The sequence below is a fragment of the Equus quagga genome, chromosome 4 (genome assembly GCF_021613505.1).
Source record: "Equus quagga isolate Etosha38 chromosome 4, UCLA_HA_Equagga_1.0, whole genome shotgun sequence".
NCBI classification, from domain to species: domain Eukaryota; kingdom Metazoa; phylum Chordata; class Mammalia; order Perissodactyla; family Equidae; genus Equus; species Equus quagga.
In genome coordinates, this window is record NC_060270.1 from 94947341 (window position 1) to 94968436 (window position 21096).

Genomic DNA, 21096 nt, shown 5'->3' on the forward strand with positions numbered 1-21096 from the left:
CTGCAGATCGCCTTAGCAGGGTGGATCACATTCAGGAACCTGGGGCCAAGCGGCAGGACTGTCCTCTTCAGGCACGAACAGCAAAAGGAGTTTGAGCACTTCTGAATTCATATACCTAAATCTTAATCCTGGCCTGAAGATGGAATCTGCTAGAGAGAATTTCCTGAGACAGATTACCCTGGAGTGCACCCCAGTCTGCAGTCTTTCTTTGACCTAATCCAGTCAAGCCAGGGAACTGGGGAACCCGGGAGATCTTACCAGATCACTTCTAGCCTGGAGCAGATCCCCAGTCATTGTGGACTCTTCTAAAACGTGTGCTTGGATGCCAGGAAAAGTTTTCATTTGAATTGCTTTAGTGATTGTAAAACATGGAACACAGCTTTGCAGATTTCTAACCCTTTTATGTGAACGTTTTTCCCCAGTCTTCAAATTTTGTATGCATCCTAGCCCTCAGCCCCTTCCAAAATCAGTCAGAAAGATGAAGACCTTTATAGAGCAGCTTTTCTGTTCCATAAAGCATGTTATTTGCCTTTTAAAAAGGTAAAAAATAAATGTGAAACAAGAATACTTTTACATTAACTTTTTAGTTCTTGTTATTAGAATTTCTTTGGCATGTTTGAGGCTAACGTTAGCGCCGGTGATACATGCATAACAAAGTCATGCCCTGGCTAAGCTACAGTTTCTTTCCTCTGCCCTGATAGGGGGAACTTATTTGTTCCTTAAAGCTGAGTTTGCAAACTGCAAGCTTTCAGGCTGAAGCCAGCCTACAGGCTTGTGAGTTTAGTCTGACAGTGATGTCCCCCCCACCCAAATTTGGAAATTACTCATAAAAATACAGATTTCTGCTTTTCTTAAACATTTCTGGTAACACTAGGCCTCTGTTCTTGCAGAGTATCAGCTGCAGGAGTCAAGTAGCCCTTTATTCTTTTGTCTGAAGATATCCTTTCTAGTTCATCACAGTCCACACCATTCCCTATTGTATTATACATGGCCCACCTCACTCATTTACCATACCTAGCGTATCTCTCTGCCATTTGAGTTTCTGCTGAAATTATATTAAGTCCTTTCAAATGTCTGCACTGTTTACAGATGAGAGTGTATTTCTTGTGAGTTCATTTGTTTATATGTACATACATTGAGGAACCATTTTTAGAGGCTGCTAGTGTCCAGGTACTATGTGCTCGATTCATGTGTCACCTAGCAAATAGTTTCCTCTTAGGCATATCATAAAACTCAACAGATCATTTAGACATGCTTTCAGAAGAGAAATGGAAAGATGCCAGAATCCAACCATATTTTTCCTCCAGAAAATGAGGCTTTTCATAAACTGTCTTAGGAATGCAGTTAAGTCGTACAACCTCCCAAACAACATATTCCTCATAAAATATAATATAAATTTTTCTAATGTAGCATAAGACCTTTTTCTCTAATTTTTGTGGACAAAAGAAAAAACTGAGAAAATCTTCTTTAGTTCATTTAACTAAAGAATTTGAAGTAATTTTTTAGTCAATTTCAATAGCGTCCTCTTATAACCTAGAGAGTTTACACATCTTCCAAGATATCCAATGTATAACATACTCAAAGAGGAATCTAACTGGATTAAAACAATTTACAAAAAGATAAAGGAAATGGGTTTGGCGGAGAGAGGAAGAGTAAGGCAATTTTCAGAGTAAATGTGAATCTGGGTCCCTCAATCATTTGCCTTCTTGCAGCAGACTCTGTTTAACCATAGAGGAAGAGCATTAGTAAGATATTTTCACCATAAATAAACTGACTGTCACTATTAAAAATAAAATAGATCTGTTGAACTCTGTTCTGTGACTTACCAGTGTGGGGACTGGCTTTCTCTGGGGCAGGTCTCAGGGCCACTGATGCAGTTGTGGGAAGAAAGCAGTAAATCCAAGGCTTTTATGGAATGGAAACTGGTTGATTGTTTAAAATGGAAAAATGGGTCAAAGGTTCCGTTAAGATCCTGTTAGAATGGTGGGGCCCACAGTGAAATGTTAGAAGTTATCTTGTGGGGCCACTATAGGTGATTTAAATGTTCTTTGTAATAGTTTTTACATTTTTCTGCAATATACCTGTAATAACTAACACAGTTTGTTTGATATACCTATAAGACTGTTTAAAAATAGCTTTACTGAGATATAATTAACATACCATCCAACTTACCTATTTAAAGTGTACAGTTCATGGGGCTAGCCTGGTGGCATAGTGGGTAAGTTCACACATTCTAGTTCAGTGGCCTGGGGTTTGCAGGTTTGGATCCCGGGCGTGGACATAGCACCACTCATCAAGTCATGCTGTGGTGGCATTCCACATACAATAGAGGAAGACTGGCACAGATGTTAGCTCAGGGCCAATCTTCCTCACAAATAAAAACAATAAGAAACCAAAAAAATGAAGTGTACAGTTCAACATATTTTTAGTATTTTTGCAGGGTTGTAATTCAGTTCCCTGAATTACACCTGCAGTGTAATATTTTGTTGCCTCTGCATGGATCCCTCTACCCATTAGCAGTCACGCTCCATTTTCCCCATGCCCAGTCCTAAGCAACTACTAACCTGCTTTCTGTCTCTCTAGATTTGCCATTCTGGATATTTTATATGAATGGAGTCATAATATATGTGGTCTTTTGTGACTGACTTTTCTCACTTAGCATAACATTTTCAAGTTCATCCATGTTGTAGCACATATCAGTACTTCATTCCTTTCTATTGTCATGTAATATTGTGTTGTATGGATATATCATGTTTTTTTAATCTATCAGTTGATGCTCATTGTTTTTTTGCCCCCTGCTTTTTTGTTATTATGAACATTTGTGTACAAGTTTTTATATGGACATATATTTTCATTTCTCTTGGTTATATACCTAGAAGTGTGATTGCTGAGGCGTGTAGTAACTGTAGTTAACAATTCTGAGGAACTGTCAGACTTTTTGAAGTGGCTGCACTATTTGACGTCCCAACCAACAATGGATGAGGGTTCCAATTTTTCCACATCCTTGCCAACACTTGTTATTGTCTTTTGTTTTGATTGTAGCCATCCTAGTGGATGTGAAATGGTATCTTATTGTGGTACCTTTATGACTTTTAAATTTAAAAAAATATATAAAATATTTTTAAAGACCTAATGAAATGAAGGAAAAGGAAATTGGTAAGTGAGCTTAGATTTATGCAGTTAAAAGCATGTGCTTATGATTAAACTGAGAAAACAAGTTTGGAGCTGTCTCACCCATTGGCAATTTCATTTCAGGTGGCCTCTATGCAGTTTATTAATATTGTAGTCCATTCAGTAGAAGACATGAATTTCAGAGTTCACCTCCAGTATGAATTTACCAAGTTAGGCCTGGACGAATACTTGGATGTAAGTATAGCTGTAACCTTTGTCTCCAACGTAAGACTTGATTTATCAGTTACCCTCAAAGATACACTTCCGTAGTGACTAAAGAACGCTTAAAGCCTATGTAGTTAACTTCTCTAGTGCTAGTTAAAAGGGACCAATCTGAGTGATGCAGTCTGCCAGAGAAACTGGATTCCTGCTGGCCCCCTGGGACCCTAGGCTGTCTTCTGCCAGCAGCTATTTGGCCCTGGAGTCAGATCACCTCGTGTAGCCTTGCTGCAGTTTTCGTCTGCTGCCGAGCTCTGTCTGGGTCCAGTCTCGTTGTCCCCTTCATCTGTGCTGTTGAGCAATTTGCATTCTTCCTTACTCTGGGGACCCCATCTGGGCAGAGGAAGTCAAACCAAGACTGCTGTGGAGGGTTGAATAAATGCTTAGTGCATCAAAAAAATGAGGAAATCGACACTAGGAGACTTCTTCATGTAGCTGTTAAATTCTGCTTAGAGTGCTTGTAGCTTCAGAAGTTCCACGTTTAGTTCTTCGGAGAAGGGGATCTAAAGTTTCTCTTTCTCCCGCTCCCTTACCAATGCTCACACAGTTCCCTCAGGTTCTTCAGCTTAGAAACAAAGTTGATGTGAAAATCGTAAATGGACTTGAGTAGCTCTGTGTGCGCAGGATGTACCCTTGTCCTTGGACTCTTGGGGGGTTTTGTTTTCCCCTCTATATAGGAGTGGTTGGCTTGAATTTGGAAGACTATTAGTGATAGGGCAAGGATGGTTGACCTCAATTTCAAGGCTGTTTCTAGCTATGAAGAAGATAGACAGAAGTACTTTTCTTGGACATCTCCAGAGTTCAGCTGCCCCTCTTCATTAGAGGGTGAAGCCAGGGAATTACACAGAATGTACCCTCAGTTCTTTGCAAGGTGGAATTGCAGAATTGGTTACTTTGGAGCTCAGGGCCTCATCAGACCAACTGCGGGGTCCTGGGCTAGACTGGCCTTATTGTTGTCTGAAGAGTCTACACAGGGAGAAACATGATGGATTTCCATTAGAGAGTTGTTTGAGTTGTTTTCCCATTTAAAGACCCACTGATATCTTTGACAAAATATTGTATTGGAATCCAGTTTTTTTCCTGCTTTGAGATCAAAGTTTGTCTGTTTTCTTTCCCCACATGCTCTGAGAATGGCAGTATGGGACCAAAAATTGGGTGTGTAGATTCCTAAGGTGTTCTGGGTTCAGTCTTGTGATGGCCGCACAGAGCTCACTGCGGGCTCCAGGGTACAGTGGGAGGTAGTAACTCATCGGTCAGTGCCTGTTATTCATTGTGAAGCTTGTGGAAAATCCCACAAAGCTTAATCTCTGTTTTCCTTTCCAGCCTTTGCCGCTATTCAGAAATCTTTTCCAGTTCTGACTCCTAAACTAAGATGGAGCATACTTTCTTCAGAACAAGCTCAGTTGTAGGATTTCAAATTAGACCTAGGAGAAAAATCTATTTTCCTGAGAATTTATGTAGAATGGAATTCCTCTTAAAAATTTAAGCTTTTTCAGAACTCTGTATTTCTGTAACTTCTTGATCCTTTGATACTGGACTCATAGATAGAGGCGATTAGAAGAACATTATAGCCATATATAAGTACTTCCTTTGTTTACAAAAACTCAGCCTTGTAAGTAGCTGTTGATTTGTTCAGTAAATGTTTATTGGCATCATCCATGTGCCAGATATTGTTCTGGCCACTCATGTGTTCTCCATGTTACTTGTAAGGAAGATTCGCTTGACTTCTCATTACACCTTAGAGCTAGTTGAGTTCCGTCAGGATGCCTCCCCCTGGGATGCAGTGAATGCAGGAAAGCTTCCTGATCTGTGCTTTGGGGAGCCCTGCGCTCCTCTTGCTGGGAAAGTGTCTTGGGGAAGTAATCATGGAGGGTGGTTTCTAGCAATTTGTGCTAAAATAAGCCCAGAGCTAATATACTTTATTAGTGTCTACCTCACCTCCCACTTAACTCTCTCTCCCAACTGGGGGACTATCATCACTACCCAGGCAAGATACCACCCACTTCAACCTCTTCTGCTACACAGATACCCCTCAGGTTTTATGTTACCTGTGACTGTTGTTCCCTTTTGAAGCTGCTTTTAATTTTTCTATTGTCCTGATTTCGCCTGTATTGGAATGTTTTAGGTTGGAATATATCTACATGGGGAATAGATGTATAGGAAGGCTTAGGGAGGAAATGTCTGTACATTTGGGAGATGGTATTCACCAGAAAGTAATCTGATGGTACCCTCTTAGATGGTCACTCCATAGTTCTCTTAAGGAGGAGGATATATCAAACCTTCTCTTGGGAAAGACTGGACTATTTGGAACAAACAAAAACATGTGTAGGCTGTTGGGTAAATATGTTCTATTTCCACAGATATGCTAACACCGCCTTCTCTTGCATTTTGATTTTTAGAAGCTGAAACACACTGAGAGTGACAAGCTGCAGGTACAGATTCAGGCTTACCTGGACAATGTGTTTGATGTCGGAGCTCTCCTGGAAGATGCTGAAACCAAGAATGCAGCCTTGGAGAGGGTGGAAGAACTGGAAGAAAACATCTCTCATGTAACTACATCTCAGAAGAGGGAAAATTGCTTATGTTTCAACTGGGTGCAGAGCAGAATAAATGTTAGCTTTTATGGCAGTGAATGAAAGGATTTGGAGTATGGGAATGAGCTTCAGCTTGAGATAGAGAGCTATCAGAAGCTATTCTGAGGTCTTTCAGAGAAGGCAGGTGTGTTAATGCTAAGTGGAATCCATTGCCTTGCCTTAGCTCACCTGCTCAGTTTCTGCTGAGTCCAGGTTGCTGGCCATCTTAGTTATAGGCACAGGAGAGTTAGATGATTGGCGTCACGTAGAGGGAAATACAACTGAAATATGTGAGTGTGGCCGCAGGTGAAGAAGTATCTTCTTCTGAATATGTCATCTTCTACCAAATGTGTCCACACAGGCCAGTGGGCAGGACGATCTAGTGTCTTCATGATGCATGTCTGCACATTCCTGCCTTAGGGTTACTCAACTTCTAAATAGAGTCGTTTCAACAGTAGGCATTTTCAAGGACGTCAGCAAGCATTCCTGTATGTCCTCTTCTTTGAAGAAGAGTGTCCTCGCAGTATAATGTCAACTCTGGATCGCGGCAGGGACTCATTTTTCTTTGAGGGATTTTTCTTGCCACAGACCAAGTTGAATATGAGTCTAAAGGCCTTCAGGGGTTGTTCATTTGTTCATCCATTAAACAAATATTTAAGTACTGCAAGAATGAACAGAAAAACGGTGCTTTTTAAAAACCCAAGCATGGTGAGGGCCAGATTCTTTTGATGAACTCTGATTGACAGTGTCCTTGATTGTGAAATGAATTGTCTTTTTTTGGAGGGATAGTATTTCCCCCTTTGAACAGTCCATTCATTTTCCTCTGCATTTTCTTAGTTAAGGGTATTGCCTGTGCTTAATGGTCTTGCATCTTTTCCTATCGCTCTGAAGATGGGCATCTTCACGGCTTGTGGGTAAGCCGCGGTGGTGAGCCAAAAGCTCTCCCTTTGTAAGTGCTACAGTGACCTGGTTGGCACCTGCCGAGGAAGAGCATTTACGGGCCCGATGTTTCTTCCCTTGACAGATGTGTATTATATTCTGAACCTGATCAGCATTAATCTCCACTCTTACCCCTCACCTTGCCTCCCTGATTTTCTTTACTTGTGATCATTTTCAGTGAGATGTGAGAAATTAGAAGTTGCTCGATTTTAGAGCTTTATGGGAAGAATAACTGATAACATGCTTACTCTTTCTTTTGAAGCCTCAGCTGGCATTGCACAGCCATGCTTCTGTCACTTACTGTTGTAGTAGTTCACCTGCTTATTTGAACTGCTCCTCCAAAATGACTTTTATTGTTTGGGTAGTTTGGGTGAAAACAAGCAGTAGTATTTTTTCAACTGGTTACCTGTAATAACTGAACCAGGTTTTCTGGGTCAACAATTGTCAAAAACTTTTGCCTAATAGCACCTTCTTAGGGAGAGAGAGGTGGCCCTCCCCTCCTCTCTAACTACCATTCTCTACCCTTGCTAGGCCCTGCAGAAATGGAGAGAGAAACACTGTGTTGAAACACTAAGGGAGTGACGTATGGGTTTTATTAAGGCTCACGTATAAATTTATTCCTGTTGGAAATGAATATGTATTCAGAACCATATTATAAATATTAACATTTCCAGAAAACAACTTGTGGGACACATGCAGGTTTCTGACGGGTCTTTGAGCTACACTTTCTGAGAACCAAGGACCTGATCAGAATGATCCTGTGTTGTGACACAGCTTCCCTTTCAAAACTTTACAGTTGTCTGAAAAACTGCAAGACACAGAGAATGAAGCCATGTCCAAGATCGTGGAACTGGAAAAGCAGCTCATGCAGAGGAACAAGGAGCTGGATGTTGTTCGAGTAAGTGTGATGATGACAACCGCCCCAGATGGCATTGCAGAGAATATGCTCCAGCTGTAGTCTAGTAGAACACGGAATACATTCATGTCAGAGGAATGCATTGATGCAGCATATTTATTGGAACCATTTCAGAGGTGATACTCAAATGAAAAGTACACATAGTTAGGGTCTGTACACACATGTGTGTGCAATCAGATGCTGGGGGTTCAGGACTGCCTTATCTATTACAGGTTTTGGGAGCAACAATATTCTCCCATCTGGACAAGTCTGAGTTTGATTTCGTAGATCACCCATTTGGTTGGAAATAAAAACACAGCATGGATTTAATTCATGCCACTTATTTATTTTTATTAGGATTTGGACTTCTTTGTACTTCTTTGCTTCTACTTGAAACCAGATTTGGTGGTTGCCATGGAAACAGTGAAATCACAATACAGGCGAGACCTAATGGCGTTCACCAAAAAGACAAAAGGCAAAGCACAACCTAACTGTTTTATTATCAGATAATCCCAGCTATTTTATTTGGCCTCAGCATTATTTTACCTTCCGTGTCAGATACTTATGGAGTGCCATCCGTGTACTTGGAATGGTCCAGAACATAAAAACACCAAAATGCCTGGAGGGCTTTCAGGCAAATGGCTTGCCTTTACACCACTGTTAATGAAATGGCACATTTTATGTGAAGGTTATCATGTCTGTGTGTGTTACTTGATATTCTGACATGTCCTACAGTTAACTCTAGGAAATTTATTTTCTGGCACACCATCGAGACAAAGTTGTAGCATATGGACTCAATTCAAGTTCAGACTCTCAGATTATTAGTAATAGACAGGGTGTGAAGAATGTTTCCCTGCCTGCTAGAGGTTTGTGGGGAGAGATCATGTGTACAAGACCCAACAAGTAAGTTTCATAAAATCCTTTCACTGGAACTTCTGGGGGCCCTTCTGAAAGGAACTGGGACAGCCTTTCAATTGTAACTTCTTTGTTTTCTACTAAAGACCTAGACAGAAATAAGTAATTAGTGGAGGGGAGCATTGGCTTATTTTGTTTAACTGCATTACCAAAGGGAAAATGTCACAACCATTGCTGTCCTGAGCTTGGTCAGGGGAGCATTGTGAAGGCCAGAGAAATCCATTCAAAAACAGTCAGTCCCGTGTTAGTCATGAGGAGATTATTCCATGCTTTGCAGATTTTTTTTTTTGTTGGTGAGGAAGATTAGCCCTGAGCTAAGATCCACTGGCAATCCTCCTCTTTTTGCTGAGGAAGATTGGCCCTGAGCTAACATCCGTGCCCATCTTCCTCCACTTTATACGTGGGACGCCTACGACAGCACGGCTTGATAAGCGGTGTGTAGGTCCACACCTGGGATCTGAACCAGCAAACCCTGGGCTGCCAAAGCAGAGCACGTGAATTTAACCATTATACCACTGGGTTGCCCCCATGCTTTGCAGATTTTTAATCCCAGTCTGACTTCTATCCAAGTCTGATTTAGGGCCCTTTCCTGATATGTGTCTAGGAGTTACAAATGAATTTTAAAATAATTGAAAGGAAAACATGCACCACCAGAACATGCTCAGGATATTCCAAAGTCAGCTATCAAATTATTCTTGGGTTATCTCTGCCCTATTCCTCTCCACCCACAAGGAAAATTGAGTTAGCTGCATTTACTGATGGAAAGCCACATTAGTAATAACAATTGTTAGAATATATAGCACACATTACGAGTGAACAGTTGAATATCAATGGGACTTGTTGGCTGAGTCTGTAGAACTCCTATATATATATATATATATATGAGTAACCTTTTCTGTTTTATTTGGTTGTTTTTTTTATCCTCAGTTTGCCGATCTGATGGTAATAGGTACGAATGTCATGTGAAGACAAACTCTTGACCATGGACTCTTTTGCAGGAGATCTACAAAGATGCAAATACCCAGGTTCACACATTAAGGAAGATGGTCAAAGAAAAAGAAGAAGCCATTCAAAGACAGTCTACCCTGGAAAAAAAGATTCATGAACTGGAGAAACAAGGGACCATTAAAATTCAGAAGAAGGGGGATGGGGACATCGCTATACTGCCGGTTGTGGCTTCTGGTACATTGTCCATGGCGTCAGACATGGCAGTGGGACAAATAACGGGGGCCGCCTCCACAGGACCCTTGCCCCCTCCTCCTCCAGCGCTACCTCCGTCGTCAGACACTCCTGAAGCAGGTAAGAAGCCTTGGTGGGAGAACTGAGGTGTACTATTGGGACGTTTGTGTTTCTTTTTTTATCCACTTTTCATTTATGTCCTTTGTCTTCTTTTGTTGGCATGTTCTTTTAATTACTGATTTTAAGTACTCTTTACATTTTGAGATTAAGGTTATGAATCTTCATTTCACGTATGTTGCCGTATATTCCCCATTTGTCAATGAGGACATTTTAGCCTCTGAAAAAAATCCTTTGTTTTTTTTCAGTGTTTTGCTTTTGGATACTTTAGGTGCATATGACATATTGCAGGAAAAACCGTTCCCCTATTTCCAAAGTCACTTTGTTTCTTTTCTTTTGCTAGTGCAAAATGGTCCAGCAACCCCACCTATGCCACCACCACCCCCTCCTCCTCCCCCACCCCCGCCTCCCCCACCTCCTCCCCCACCCCCACCTCTCCCTGGTCCTGCAGCTGACACTGTGCCAGCTCCTCCTTTACCACCTCCCCCTCCTCCCTCTGCACCCCCGCTGCCTGGGACGTCTTCACCCACAGTGGTTTTCAACTCAGGATTAGCAGGTAAGAGCACAGAATTAAGACCTAGGTACTTGTGTAAGAAATACTCGTTTATCTTCCCTCCAGAGGCTCAAAGCCATTCTTTCAAAGTCCAGGTCTTTAGCAGTCACATGCATCTCCTCTTAATATGAGAACATTCCTGCTGATACAGCCAGTAAAGGGGAAGTTGTCAGCACAGGAGGCATTTTCCTCTAAGCAGCCTTTGTCACTCTCTCCCTAGCAGGAAGTTCTGATCTCACACCATCTTCCCACCTTCGCTTCTCCCCCCTAGAGAAGGGAAGCGAGACAAGTTACCTTCTTAGGGATCAGTGCGTTACATTGGGTCCAGCAAACACTTCTGGACCTCTGTAGTAGTCAGAGCTCTGACACACAGTGCTGCTGGTGCTTCTGGCTCTTTTTTTGAAGATGTTTGTGCAAGATGCCATCTATAAAAGGGAAAATGCCTTTCTATGTAATTGCCTGCTGTAGGCTTCCAGGCATTTCTTCTGAGCATTTGAGGATATCAGAATTCACTGTAGTGGAATCACGCTTCAAGGGGAATGTTGCCAACAGCAGTGTCTGCATGCCTTGAAATGCCTCTACATAAGCATGTTGTCCTCCTGTTAACCAGGATAGAATGCACCATCCTTACCTCACCCAGGAACAAAAAGGGGTGGATGTGGGGCCAGAGGAAGAGAGGTGCTCGAATGCCTTGAAATATAAGTTGTTATTTTCGATTCATGGGAATGAATTTTTACTCTTTTCTAAAATATTGCAAGCCATTTTCCCAGTCACGGCGTGCTCCTCTGGCGTTTGGAATTGCTCCGAGCTTTGCCGTACCATCCCTGTGACATGGATGATTCTGCTTCCTCATCCACTTCAGTCCCTTCACGAGGTCTCTTATTTCCCACGAAGAACTACCCCTCTAATAGTCTCCATTTCCAAGGCTGCGATAGTTCTCAGAGCCTTTTACCCAGAGCCTAAAAGCCAGTCTCAGCTGTCAAAGATTTCCCACTCTCTGTCCCTTGGAGTGTCCCGTCAGCAGCTTTACCCGACAATCATTAAGGCTGGTTCATCCTAATGATGGAAGCCCTTTTGGACCCCCGAAAGCCACCCATAGCAGACTTGGTCCACATCAAGTCCACGGTGAGTGCTTCCACCCCACCTTCTATAAAACTGTGGAAGAGTGGCTGGCCCGGTGGTGCAGCAGTTAAGTTCGCACGTTCCACTTCGGCGGCACGGGGTTTGCCAGTTTGGATCTCGGGTTTGGACATGCCACCACTTGGCATGCCATGCTGTGGTAGGCGTCCCACATATAAAGTAGAGGAAGATGGGCACGGATGTTAGCTCAGGGCCAGGCTTCCTCAGCAAAAGAGGAGGATTGGCAGCAGATGTTAGCCCAGGGCTAATCTTCCACAAAAAAAAAAAAAGACACAAACTGTGGAAGAAACACACAAGATGCCTGTTCAAAGTAATGTTTGCAGTAAACCCGTGACTTATTTCTACCTTTCAAGGTCTCCCCCATCTACTGCTTTTTTCTAGAACTTTTATTGCTTCTGAAGGATAAAAGTTGGAGGAGTATCATTTTGGAACTGTTGGATTTCGCAATGTAAACAAACAAAAAACCTCTTAACAAGCCTCAGGAATCTGTTCTGTCAACAGGCTGTTGTGACTGTGTGTGAACACTTTGAATTGTCGTGTGCACCTGGGCTCACTTGTAGGCTTTCCTTGTAGCCCCCGAAGGGCATGCAGTGAGAGACACTGTGGTGTCTCTCCTTTGGTACTGCCTCCCTTCTCTCTGGCAAAGCCTAACGTGTGATACGGCTTCCATTTCCATTCACCTGAGCTCTAACGGAACTAGGAACTCAGAACTGCCTTGGCAAAAGAGCAAAAGAACCAAGAGGCTGAGATGCGCAGGTCCAAGGCTCCCTTCTGAATGGCTCTTGTCCCCTCTGGTTAATTTTTTTGCCTGGGTTTTTCCTACTACTTAAAATGTGTTGGCTCTGTTGATTGCCTCAATCTTAGGAAGTGGAACTCTGTGTTCAGCTGCTTGCCCACTGTTACCTTCAGGGTTGTTGCAGTTCAATTGGGAGTTGTCCTCTTTGTGTCTCATACGATTTAGAGGGCGGTATGTGGGATTGAGGAAACTCCTCGTTAGTGCTGTAAGTGTCCATTAAACAATTACAAGATGTTCTGTTTTACAAGATGTAAGGGTTGTAACATACTTATGAGTCTTTGATAGCTTGAGATCAGGCAATTTCTACAAGACCTTTAATCTCTTTTCACTACTTATCCTTAATTTGGCTGTGAATACTTAGTGGTTGTAGCCCATTTTGTGAGATGTTTTGCCAGTGTGTTCAGTAACTGTCTCTCTCTTCTGGAACTGAGGCCAGAGAGAATCCGGATGTTCCAGTAGAGCCAAGAAGTAGAGGTGAGATGATAGGCCACAGACTCATGGGCAGCCATAAACCTGTGACATCCCTGGGTCTCTGGATCCACAGGCAATAGGGTGTCTTATGTCTTCACTAGGCAGTGAACAGGTGTGTTTCTGGTGGCCAAGACAGGAGACCAGGAGGTGGTCCCCTAGGTGTATGTCGTTGAGTTTTCTTTCCATTTTTTAGAGAAAATACTAGTAATGTGAAATATGCATTTGCAGTATAGGGCTTACTTCCTCAAATCTGTGATCGAGTTATCTGTCTCCCATTTCCTGGTTAGGTCGTCTGTGACAGACCACTCGCTGGGCAGGCTGTAACCTTTGCTGTCTCTTTGAGAGAATGTGCTTTGGAACTTCACAATGAGAATTTGGACTTCGGCTGATTATTTTTCATTTAGAAATTGTTCATATCTTATGGAATACCTAGTGCAATTCAATATGGCTGTTTGGGACCATTATAATGAAATCATTTTTTTCCCCTCTTCTAAAAAGGAATTTTTTTATAAGCAAAATAATAAGTGAGTCTTCAAGGCAGGCCTGAATGGAAATGAATTTTTGGCTCTGTGCTGCCTTGTGAAATGTGTCCAAGAAGCATGAAATTCTATGCTAAGAGTGCGTGAACTGCTGAGCCGCTTGACTCTAACCATATCTAATATATTTTTTTGTATTTTCTTTGTTCTTTCTGCTTCCACAAAAGATGGGCCAATCAAGCTTTTCTGTAGGTTGCTCCTCACTGAGTGTGTTCAGTATTTGCCATGTTTTCCTGTTGGTCACACTGTGCCTTGACATCTTTCCACTCCATCTCACATTGATCCATTACATCTTGACTTTGTGTCTGCGGGAAGTCTTGGTGTTGGCTGACTGTTACCCCAGGTTTGCCCACACATTTTAGTTGAACCTGTAGAAGAGATTATGGTCCTTTAAGCAGACATCCTGGATTTCATATGCCACATTCCTTTCCCCCTGAGAAAAGGAGTGTTTTTTCTTTTAATTTTTGTAGTTGGATCTAAGGCCTCAAGTGTAGAAGGAATTTAGACTTATTCTGAGAGAAAAAGGAAAGCTCCTCCACAGAATAAGGAAAAGCTGCTGGATGCTGCTCTTTTAGTCCCCTTGGTCTCCAGCTCTCCCTGTGAAACACCCACCTACCCATGCAGAGCCACTTCCTTTAATCTGAACACCAAGAACACGGTGTCTATTGGGGCCACTGATAGGCCCCTCCTGCCCTAACCTACCGCTGCATTCCCCAGTCAGAGTCAGGACAGCCTTTCCAAAGAGAACTTTTTTGCCTGTGTTCTGATTTCAGGCTTATTCCTAATCTTGCTAAAGAGTTAAAAAGTAGGGTGGCTACAAATGGAGTGACTTTTAGTGAATGTCCTGAGGCCTAAAGCATCTGTGGCGGGATGGTGGAACCATATGGCACTGACCTGTCACCTCAGACTATGAAAAGATCCCCTCCCCCGCTCCCCCTTCTTCTCAGTCAACATTGCTGAAGTGCCCGACTAGAGGAAGGTCTGTTCCTTGCTCCCATGGAGAACAGGGTTTTGCTGGGTAGTATAGACCAAAATGAAGTGTGGCGAGGAATGGGGAGTGTGCGTATCCTCACTACCCAACAGGAGTGGGTCGTGGGGACTAAAGTGTCACATTTGGTGGTGGAAAGGCCTGGTTTGGCAAAAGCTGTGTTTCTGTGTTCCTGCATGCCTTTGTGTGGATTTATCAGATGACATTCCTGCTGTTTCTATGGCCTTCGTAACTCTGGAGGAATGAGAGGCACCGTCTGTCTCCCCTTTTCAGTTGCCTCCCACTGAGGCAGGCAGCCAGGGGAAAGCCTAGTCTTGTGTTGAGTTTGTTTTGTTCTGCACTGAACTTCCCTCCTGTGCTAATGATGGCAAATAGTGAAGCTCCCAAATAGTGTGGTGGGCATCCCAGGACAGACTTAAGAAGGCATATATCTCTATAGATGTATAGATATGTAGCTAAATGGTTTGGGAAGACTTCTTTATGATGTGTAATTAAGTAATGGAATTTCTAACAGATTACTTATTTTTTTTTAGCTCATTTCCCCAAAGTAGTGGAGTTGGTGCTTTCCCCTGACCCCTCAAGCGTAGATCCCTTCCTCTCTACTAAGAGGGTCTCAGTATTTTTAGTGAGTTCATCAATGCCTTCTAGTCACACACAGCTGACTCCTGGGGAGAACTTGCTCTCCAAAAAGAGGAGGAAGGGACTGTGGCTGTTATCAAAAAGCAGTACAAATCTTGGTTTCTAAGTACCCTTCTGTCGTCTTAAACATTTTCTATTTTGGGCTGTTCATAGCCCTTAGTCTGTTTGAAATAACTCAGCAGCCGATATAATCCCCATCATTGAAATCCTCCACGGGAATGTATTGCTCTGGCTGGAAGTCAGCCCTTTTGATGTTACATTCCTGGTGGTTTAGACAGCCACTATCTGCAGTCTCTGATCATCTTTTAAGATTTGTTTGGAAATATGTGTTCTAGAACCAAGAATTTAGGATGTCACAATTCAACTCATGCTCACAGATGTCAAACTAAGTCATGGAGTATTTGCCCTCTCTGCTATCTAATAAATATGAATAATAATTTTTGCTCCCCAACACTTTATTTGTTCTACGTATTGTCCTAACATTGTGACTATAATGCAGCAATCTAGTTGCCTACATTGAAAAAAAAGCACCTCTGGCTCTTGGAGGACTTTAACACACTGTTGTATCCTTCGACCAAATGATGACCTCAGATTGCTCTGGCCAAAGCCGTGTGTGATGTCTTTCATATTTAAAAACACCTGGGCACCTCCTGCCAGCCTTCCTCCAGTGTTAAAGTGTCATCTGCAGGGACTGTTGTCTGATTGTTCTTGGGGTCTTGGTGGAATCTTAATTTCATTCTCTCTGACCTCTGTAGCTGTGAAAATTAAGAAGCCAATCAAGACGAAATTCCGAATGCCAGTTTTTAACTGGGTCGCCCTGAAGCCAAATCAGATCAATGGCACAGTCTTCAACGAAATTGACGACGAGCGAATTCTGGAGGTATCTTTCTTGTTGGGTAGAAAATGGGGGGCCCTCTCTGTGCAGCAAAGCTAAAATGGGTGCTCTGGAAGTCTGGAAGTTAACCTGGAGGTTTCAGCGGTGAAGTGCCAGTGTCTTAGGTGCCTTGATGTAAAGAAGAAAAGGATTTACAATATCAGACAATAAAGTTACGTGCTGTGGGGCCAGCCCAGTAGCGCAGTGGTTAAGTGCTCACGTTCTGCTTCTGCAGCCCCAGTGTTCGCCGGTTTGGATCCCAGGTGCGAACATGGCACAGCTTGGCAAGTCATGCTGTGGCAGGCGTCCCACATATAAAGTAGAGGAAGATGGGCACTGATGTTAGCTCATGGCCAGTCTTCCTCAGCAAAAAGAGGAGGATTGGCAGCAGATGTTAGCTCAGGGCTAATATTCCTCATAAGAAAAAAAAAATTACATGTTGTTTTGTAAGGTGGTTCTAAAACTGTGTTTAAAAAGTTATGTTAAAATGAATAGTTTTGAGCCTCTTCAGTGTATGCCATAAAATATATATCTGACACAGTCTCTGCCCTTAATTTGTAAAAAGGCATAAAAATGGTTTATTGAACTATAAGCGAATAAGGACTCAATAATCACACTCAGTAGCTGGTTTGATGGATAGTCTGTGGTGGCCATCCCTGCAAGGTAATTATTGAAAGGCGTTTGAATTGGCTGGTTGGAATCAGTTGTCTGTTCAGGTCCGTATATGTGGCGTAAGTCACACTCTAACGCAAATAGGAAAATAGAGCAAGCCACGATCACAGACAAGTATTGAGTAGAAAAACTGAGTTCTTTGACACTTAAGAAACCGTCTAAATGGTGGCTTCCTGACTTAATTTTTAAGTATAACCCAAGTTGCCTGTTTCATCTTTCTACCCCAGGATTTAAATGTGGATGAATTTGAGGAAATATTTAAGACAAAAGCCCAAGGTCCTGCCATTGATCTTTCTTCAAGCAAACAGAAAATAACACAGAAGGGATCAAACAAAGTGACGCTACTGGAAGCAAATAGGGCCAAAAATCTCGCCATCACTTTAAGGAAAGCTGGAAAGACCGCTGATGAAATATGTAAAGCTATTCACGTGTAAGTTCAGAGCATTCTGGAAAATTGTATCCTAGTAAATTTAGGATAAAGATGAAAAAAAGTTGTGAACTGATAAATATTTCCATAGTTGGGTAAGATTAAGAAAAAGCGATTCTTGGTATGCACACACCAGGTTGTTACATATGTGACTTCAGAGTTGAATACAATGCTAACCCTGAAGAAGGGAACCAGAAATTACCCTCAGGAGTGCTGTGTTAGAGTGAGTAATTAATTGTTTTAGGAGAATCACACTGGATTGTGACATCATTTATTATATTGGTCTGCTCTGTTACATGGGCCTACAGCAGTGCTTACCTAAAAGGAAATTTGAGAGGAGGGTTGCAGATGCTAAGAAAGGGGAGAAAATGTCAGTTTTCTCTGGAATATGTGAATTTTATCCAGATTTGTTGAATCCAAATTTGATGGAATTCATGGAATGATACAGTTCGGTGCCAGATGCAAATATGATACAGATGCGTATTTTAATTCGTAACAATAGAAATGTGATTTCTGTTGTTCTTAGCACTTTTAGGACATCTTAAAGTTCAGTTCTTTTTTTAATCCTGGAACTGCAGAGAAGGCATTGATTTTGTTTACTTTTCTATTAGAAAAATCTTCCTGTTGTTCTTGTGGTCATGGTAACTTTTAAATGTGATAAGGATGTTAGACGTTTCAGGAACTAATTCATCATAAATTGGTATTTCATAAATTTTGCTCAGAGACTCTTAGAGAAGTAAATGGCACTGAGAAATCGTTTGTTCCAATTTCATGTCTTTAGCCGGGATCGTAATCTAATAGTCGAGTGCCTCCTATAGTCTATTCTGATTTCTGATGTTGAAACCTTATATGCATTCTGGTTTTCAATCTTGAAATACCTTGTTTGTCATGATGATTAAATGTAATTCCATTATTTTGCTAAACAAAGATTGTCCAGAGAATAAAACGGAGGTTGTAGAAGATACTCTGTTCAAATTGAGCATTCATCCACAGGGACCCTGGTATTCCTTCAAGGGATGTATGCGTTTAAGTCAAAACATCTGTAGGGTACAGGCATTTGGATGCATTTTCTTCTAAAGAAGGAAAAATAGCCCAAACTGTTGGTTTAATTGAAATATTCTACAGAGTTCACCAGATATTCTGTAATCATGTATATATAATATTAATTGCTTAATTAGCAGTACTCACATGTCTACAAAGTCGTGTTCTTGAGTCACTTAACTATCAGATACTTCAGCCTGCCTTTTGTCTCTTCCTGCTGCCATTTACTGCTTATTTCTAGAGGCTTAGAGCTATACTAATAGCCTAAAAACTGAACATGGTGATTGCGGTAAGGTCCAGGTTTTTAAGAAGGACCAGTGAAGGTACTTGATGCACAGTCAGGAGTCGGCACCAACAGGTGTCTTCGTAGTTCAGCTGTAGAGCTTGGTAACTCATGGGCTTGTTGGTGCGTGAGCTGGACCAGATGAAGGTGCGGTTGAAAGGCTAGGAGGTTTTCTCTCTAATACTGACCTGTCCACATCTGTCTTCAGATTTGACTTGAAGACACTGCCTGTAGATTTTGTAGAATGTTTGATGAGGTTCTTGCCAACTGAGAATGAAGTGAAAGTGCTTCGGCTTTATGAGCGGGAAAGGAAGCCCCTGGAGAACTTATCAGACGAAGACCGGTTCATGATGCAGTTCAGTAAGATCGAGAGGCTCATGCAGAAGATGACTATCATGGCCTTCATTGGGAACTTTGCTGAAAGCCTTCAGATGCTGACTCCTGTGAGTGGACCAGCGCTGATGGGGCACAGCTCGGGGGCAGGGCGGAGTGGTCCAAAGAGAGAGAGGATCTTTTTTTTCTTCTTCTAAGTCTCTCCTAGAATTATACTTAGTGTCATGGGCTCTGAGGACTTCTTCCCAGAACTTTCTAGATTGCATTTTTATTTTGGCCGTCTTTTTCACATTGTGTATGCCAAGTAAATTCGAAAATGACAAAACTCCATATTCCATATTGATATTCTCCCTAGAGAGTGCCATTTTCTTTGTTTAAAGATGTCATCTGAATTTCAAAGGACACTTCAATACAGAGTACAAGGAAAACCATTTTCTCAAACTTGGTCCTCTCTGAAACCAGTCCTCTGGCTGGGTTGGCCACACTGAAAATGTGCCTTTCATTTCTAAAAACAATCCCATATCTTTAGTAAACAGGCTTATTGGCTTTCATTGGAACCATTAAATTTACTACAGGAGTCTTCTTCCTTGGAAGTTTGTTACAGTGCACTGTGGTGATGTAGAAATAATTGCCAGCTATTTCCTCTGTGTTAATCTAGTTCCTTTGTGTTGACTTGGTAGAGACTTAGGAATATCATAAACATAAATGTCATAGTTCTTTCCCAGTTCTGTTTATAAATAAACTTCCACTAATCACTGATTATAGTGGCACGTCTGCCCAAAACATGTTCTGAGAACTTCTGGAGGGTGATTACATTCCTTTGCTGTTTTGTTGTGTTTTCATTCTTGGACAACTCCATTGATTTTAAAATATAAATGGTATTACTTGATTAGAGGTGGCAGGCAGGGAATTGGGTTCTGCTAGAAGATGCTGTTGACTCCTAACCGCAGGTCTCATTAGTTACAGATTTTGTAGTAAGCAAGTTCTGACATTGCTTCTTATTTCAAATACTTTTAGAGAGGAGCTTCCATGTAATAGTATGGTTACTGAACACCTAGTGGCCAACTTAAGTTTACGTTTAGGAAAAATAGAATCTCAGCATTAAGGCTTTAAGGTCTCAATGCAGGCCTGTTTTCTTCTGTGTTAATTTTTAGTTTCCGATTAGAGTTTCCCATTTTTAACATGTCTTTTTTCCCCCTCTCTTCCTTCCTTTGGCTGGAATCTAGCAACTGCACTCAATTATAGCAGCATCTGTTTCTATAAAGTCATCGCAGAAACTCAAGAAAATTCTGGAGGCAAGTGAAGTTTTCCTCGTATACACGTATGGAAGAGCTGACTTGTCAGCCGCATTCCTCTGCCTGGGAATGCCGGGGATTCTGTACTAATGGGCTTCTCCTTTCTTTTTTTGCAGATCATCTTGGCCCTTGGAAACTATATGAATAGCAGTAAACGAGGAGCCGTTTATGGATTTAAACTTCAGAGTTTAGATCTGGTAGGTGGCCTAACAGAAGTACAAGAGCTCTATGTGGGACGAAGCAGCTGGCAAAGATTAAGTCCTGGGGCGGAGAGAGTCTGTTCTTAGAAGTGGGGATGGCATGTTTTATGAAGATTCTCTGCTAGTGGGAGGATCAGTTGGTACAAATTTTCTGGAACCCCATCTGGCAGCAAGCAGTTAGAACCTTAAAAATACTCATACACTTTGACCCAGTGTTTCCATTTCTAGGAATCTTTCCTCAGGAGTCTGAATTATGGATGCTGTATTTCATTTATAATGGCAAATAATTAGCAACAGTATAGAGATCCAACATTTGGGGAAATGATTAAATATTCTATAACAATAGTTAATACGGTGAACTGTTCTTCAACTGTTAAATATTCATGAAGAGTTTTCAAAGAAATAGAGAATTTTGTGTTTAGAAAAGAAAGCAGGGTATCAATTGCATGTACAGTTTGATTTCAGCTAAGTAAAATATGTAGAAAAAAACTGAATGGACGTAGGTTAAGATATTACCAGAGAGGTTCGATGGAATTAGGGAATTTTTTTGAACTGCTTCTTTATACTTTTCTGTATTTTCTAAAAAAATTCTTTTTTTCCTGGATGGCAAGGGGTGCTCTGCTTGACAGAGTCACCTGACTTATATGACCAGGATTAGAGAAAATCCGCCATGGAACCCTCTCTCCCCGGCTGTGTGGGGCTGACGTGGCTTCCCCGTGAGAAGGTTGGGCAGTGGGTTGAGCCCCCAGCCTGGGGAGACACGTCCTCTTAGTCACAGTTCGGGCCCCCAGAAGGTCATGGTCCGTTAAACACACCTGCTTCGGTCATCAGAGGCTGGGG

General features: G+C 41.9%; 1 protein-coding gene across 8 annotated transcripts in view; it reads left to right on the top strand.

Moving 5' to 3' along the window:
* FMNL2 (formin like 2) overlaps positions 1-21096 on the top strand; it is a 291924-nt gene that overhangs the window by 255146 nt on the left and 15682 nt on the right. For 7 of the 8 annotated variants that reach the window (XM_046658832.1, XM_046658830.1, XM_046658828.1 and 4 more), the window contains 10 exons: positions 3256-3366; positions 5790-5939; positions 7699-7800; positions 9711-10011; positions 10352-10564; positions 15887-16011; positions 16905-17107; positions 18637-18871; positions 19988-20056; positions 20173-20253. In XM_046658832.1, coding sequence (XP_046514788.1) covers positions 3256-3366; positions 5790-5939; positions 7699-7800; positions 9711-10011; positions 10352-10564; positions 15887-16011; positions 16905-17107; positions 18637-18871; positions 19988-20056; positions 20173-20253 — 1590 coding nt within the window. The remainder of the gene's footprint in view (positions 1-3255; positions 3367-5789; positions 5940-7698; positions 7801-9710; positions 10012-10351; positions 10565-15886; positions 16012-16904; positions 17108-18636; positions 18872-19987; positions 20057-20172; positions 20254-21096) is intronic. The other variant, XM_046658831.1, reaches the window with a different exon arrangement.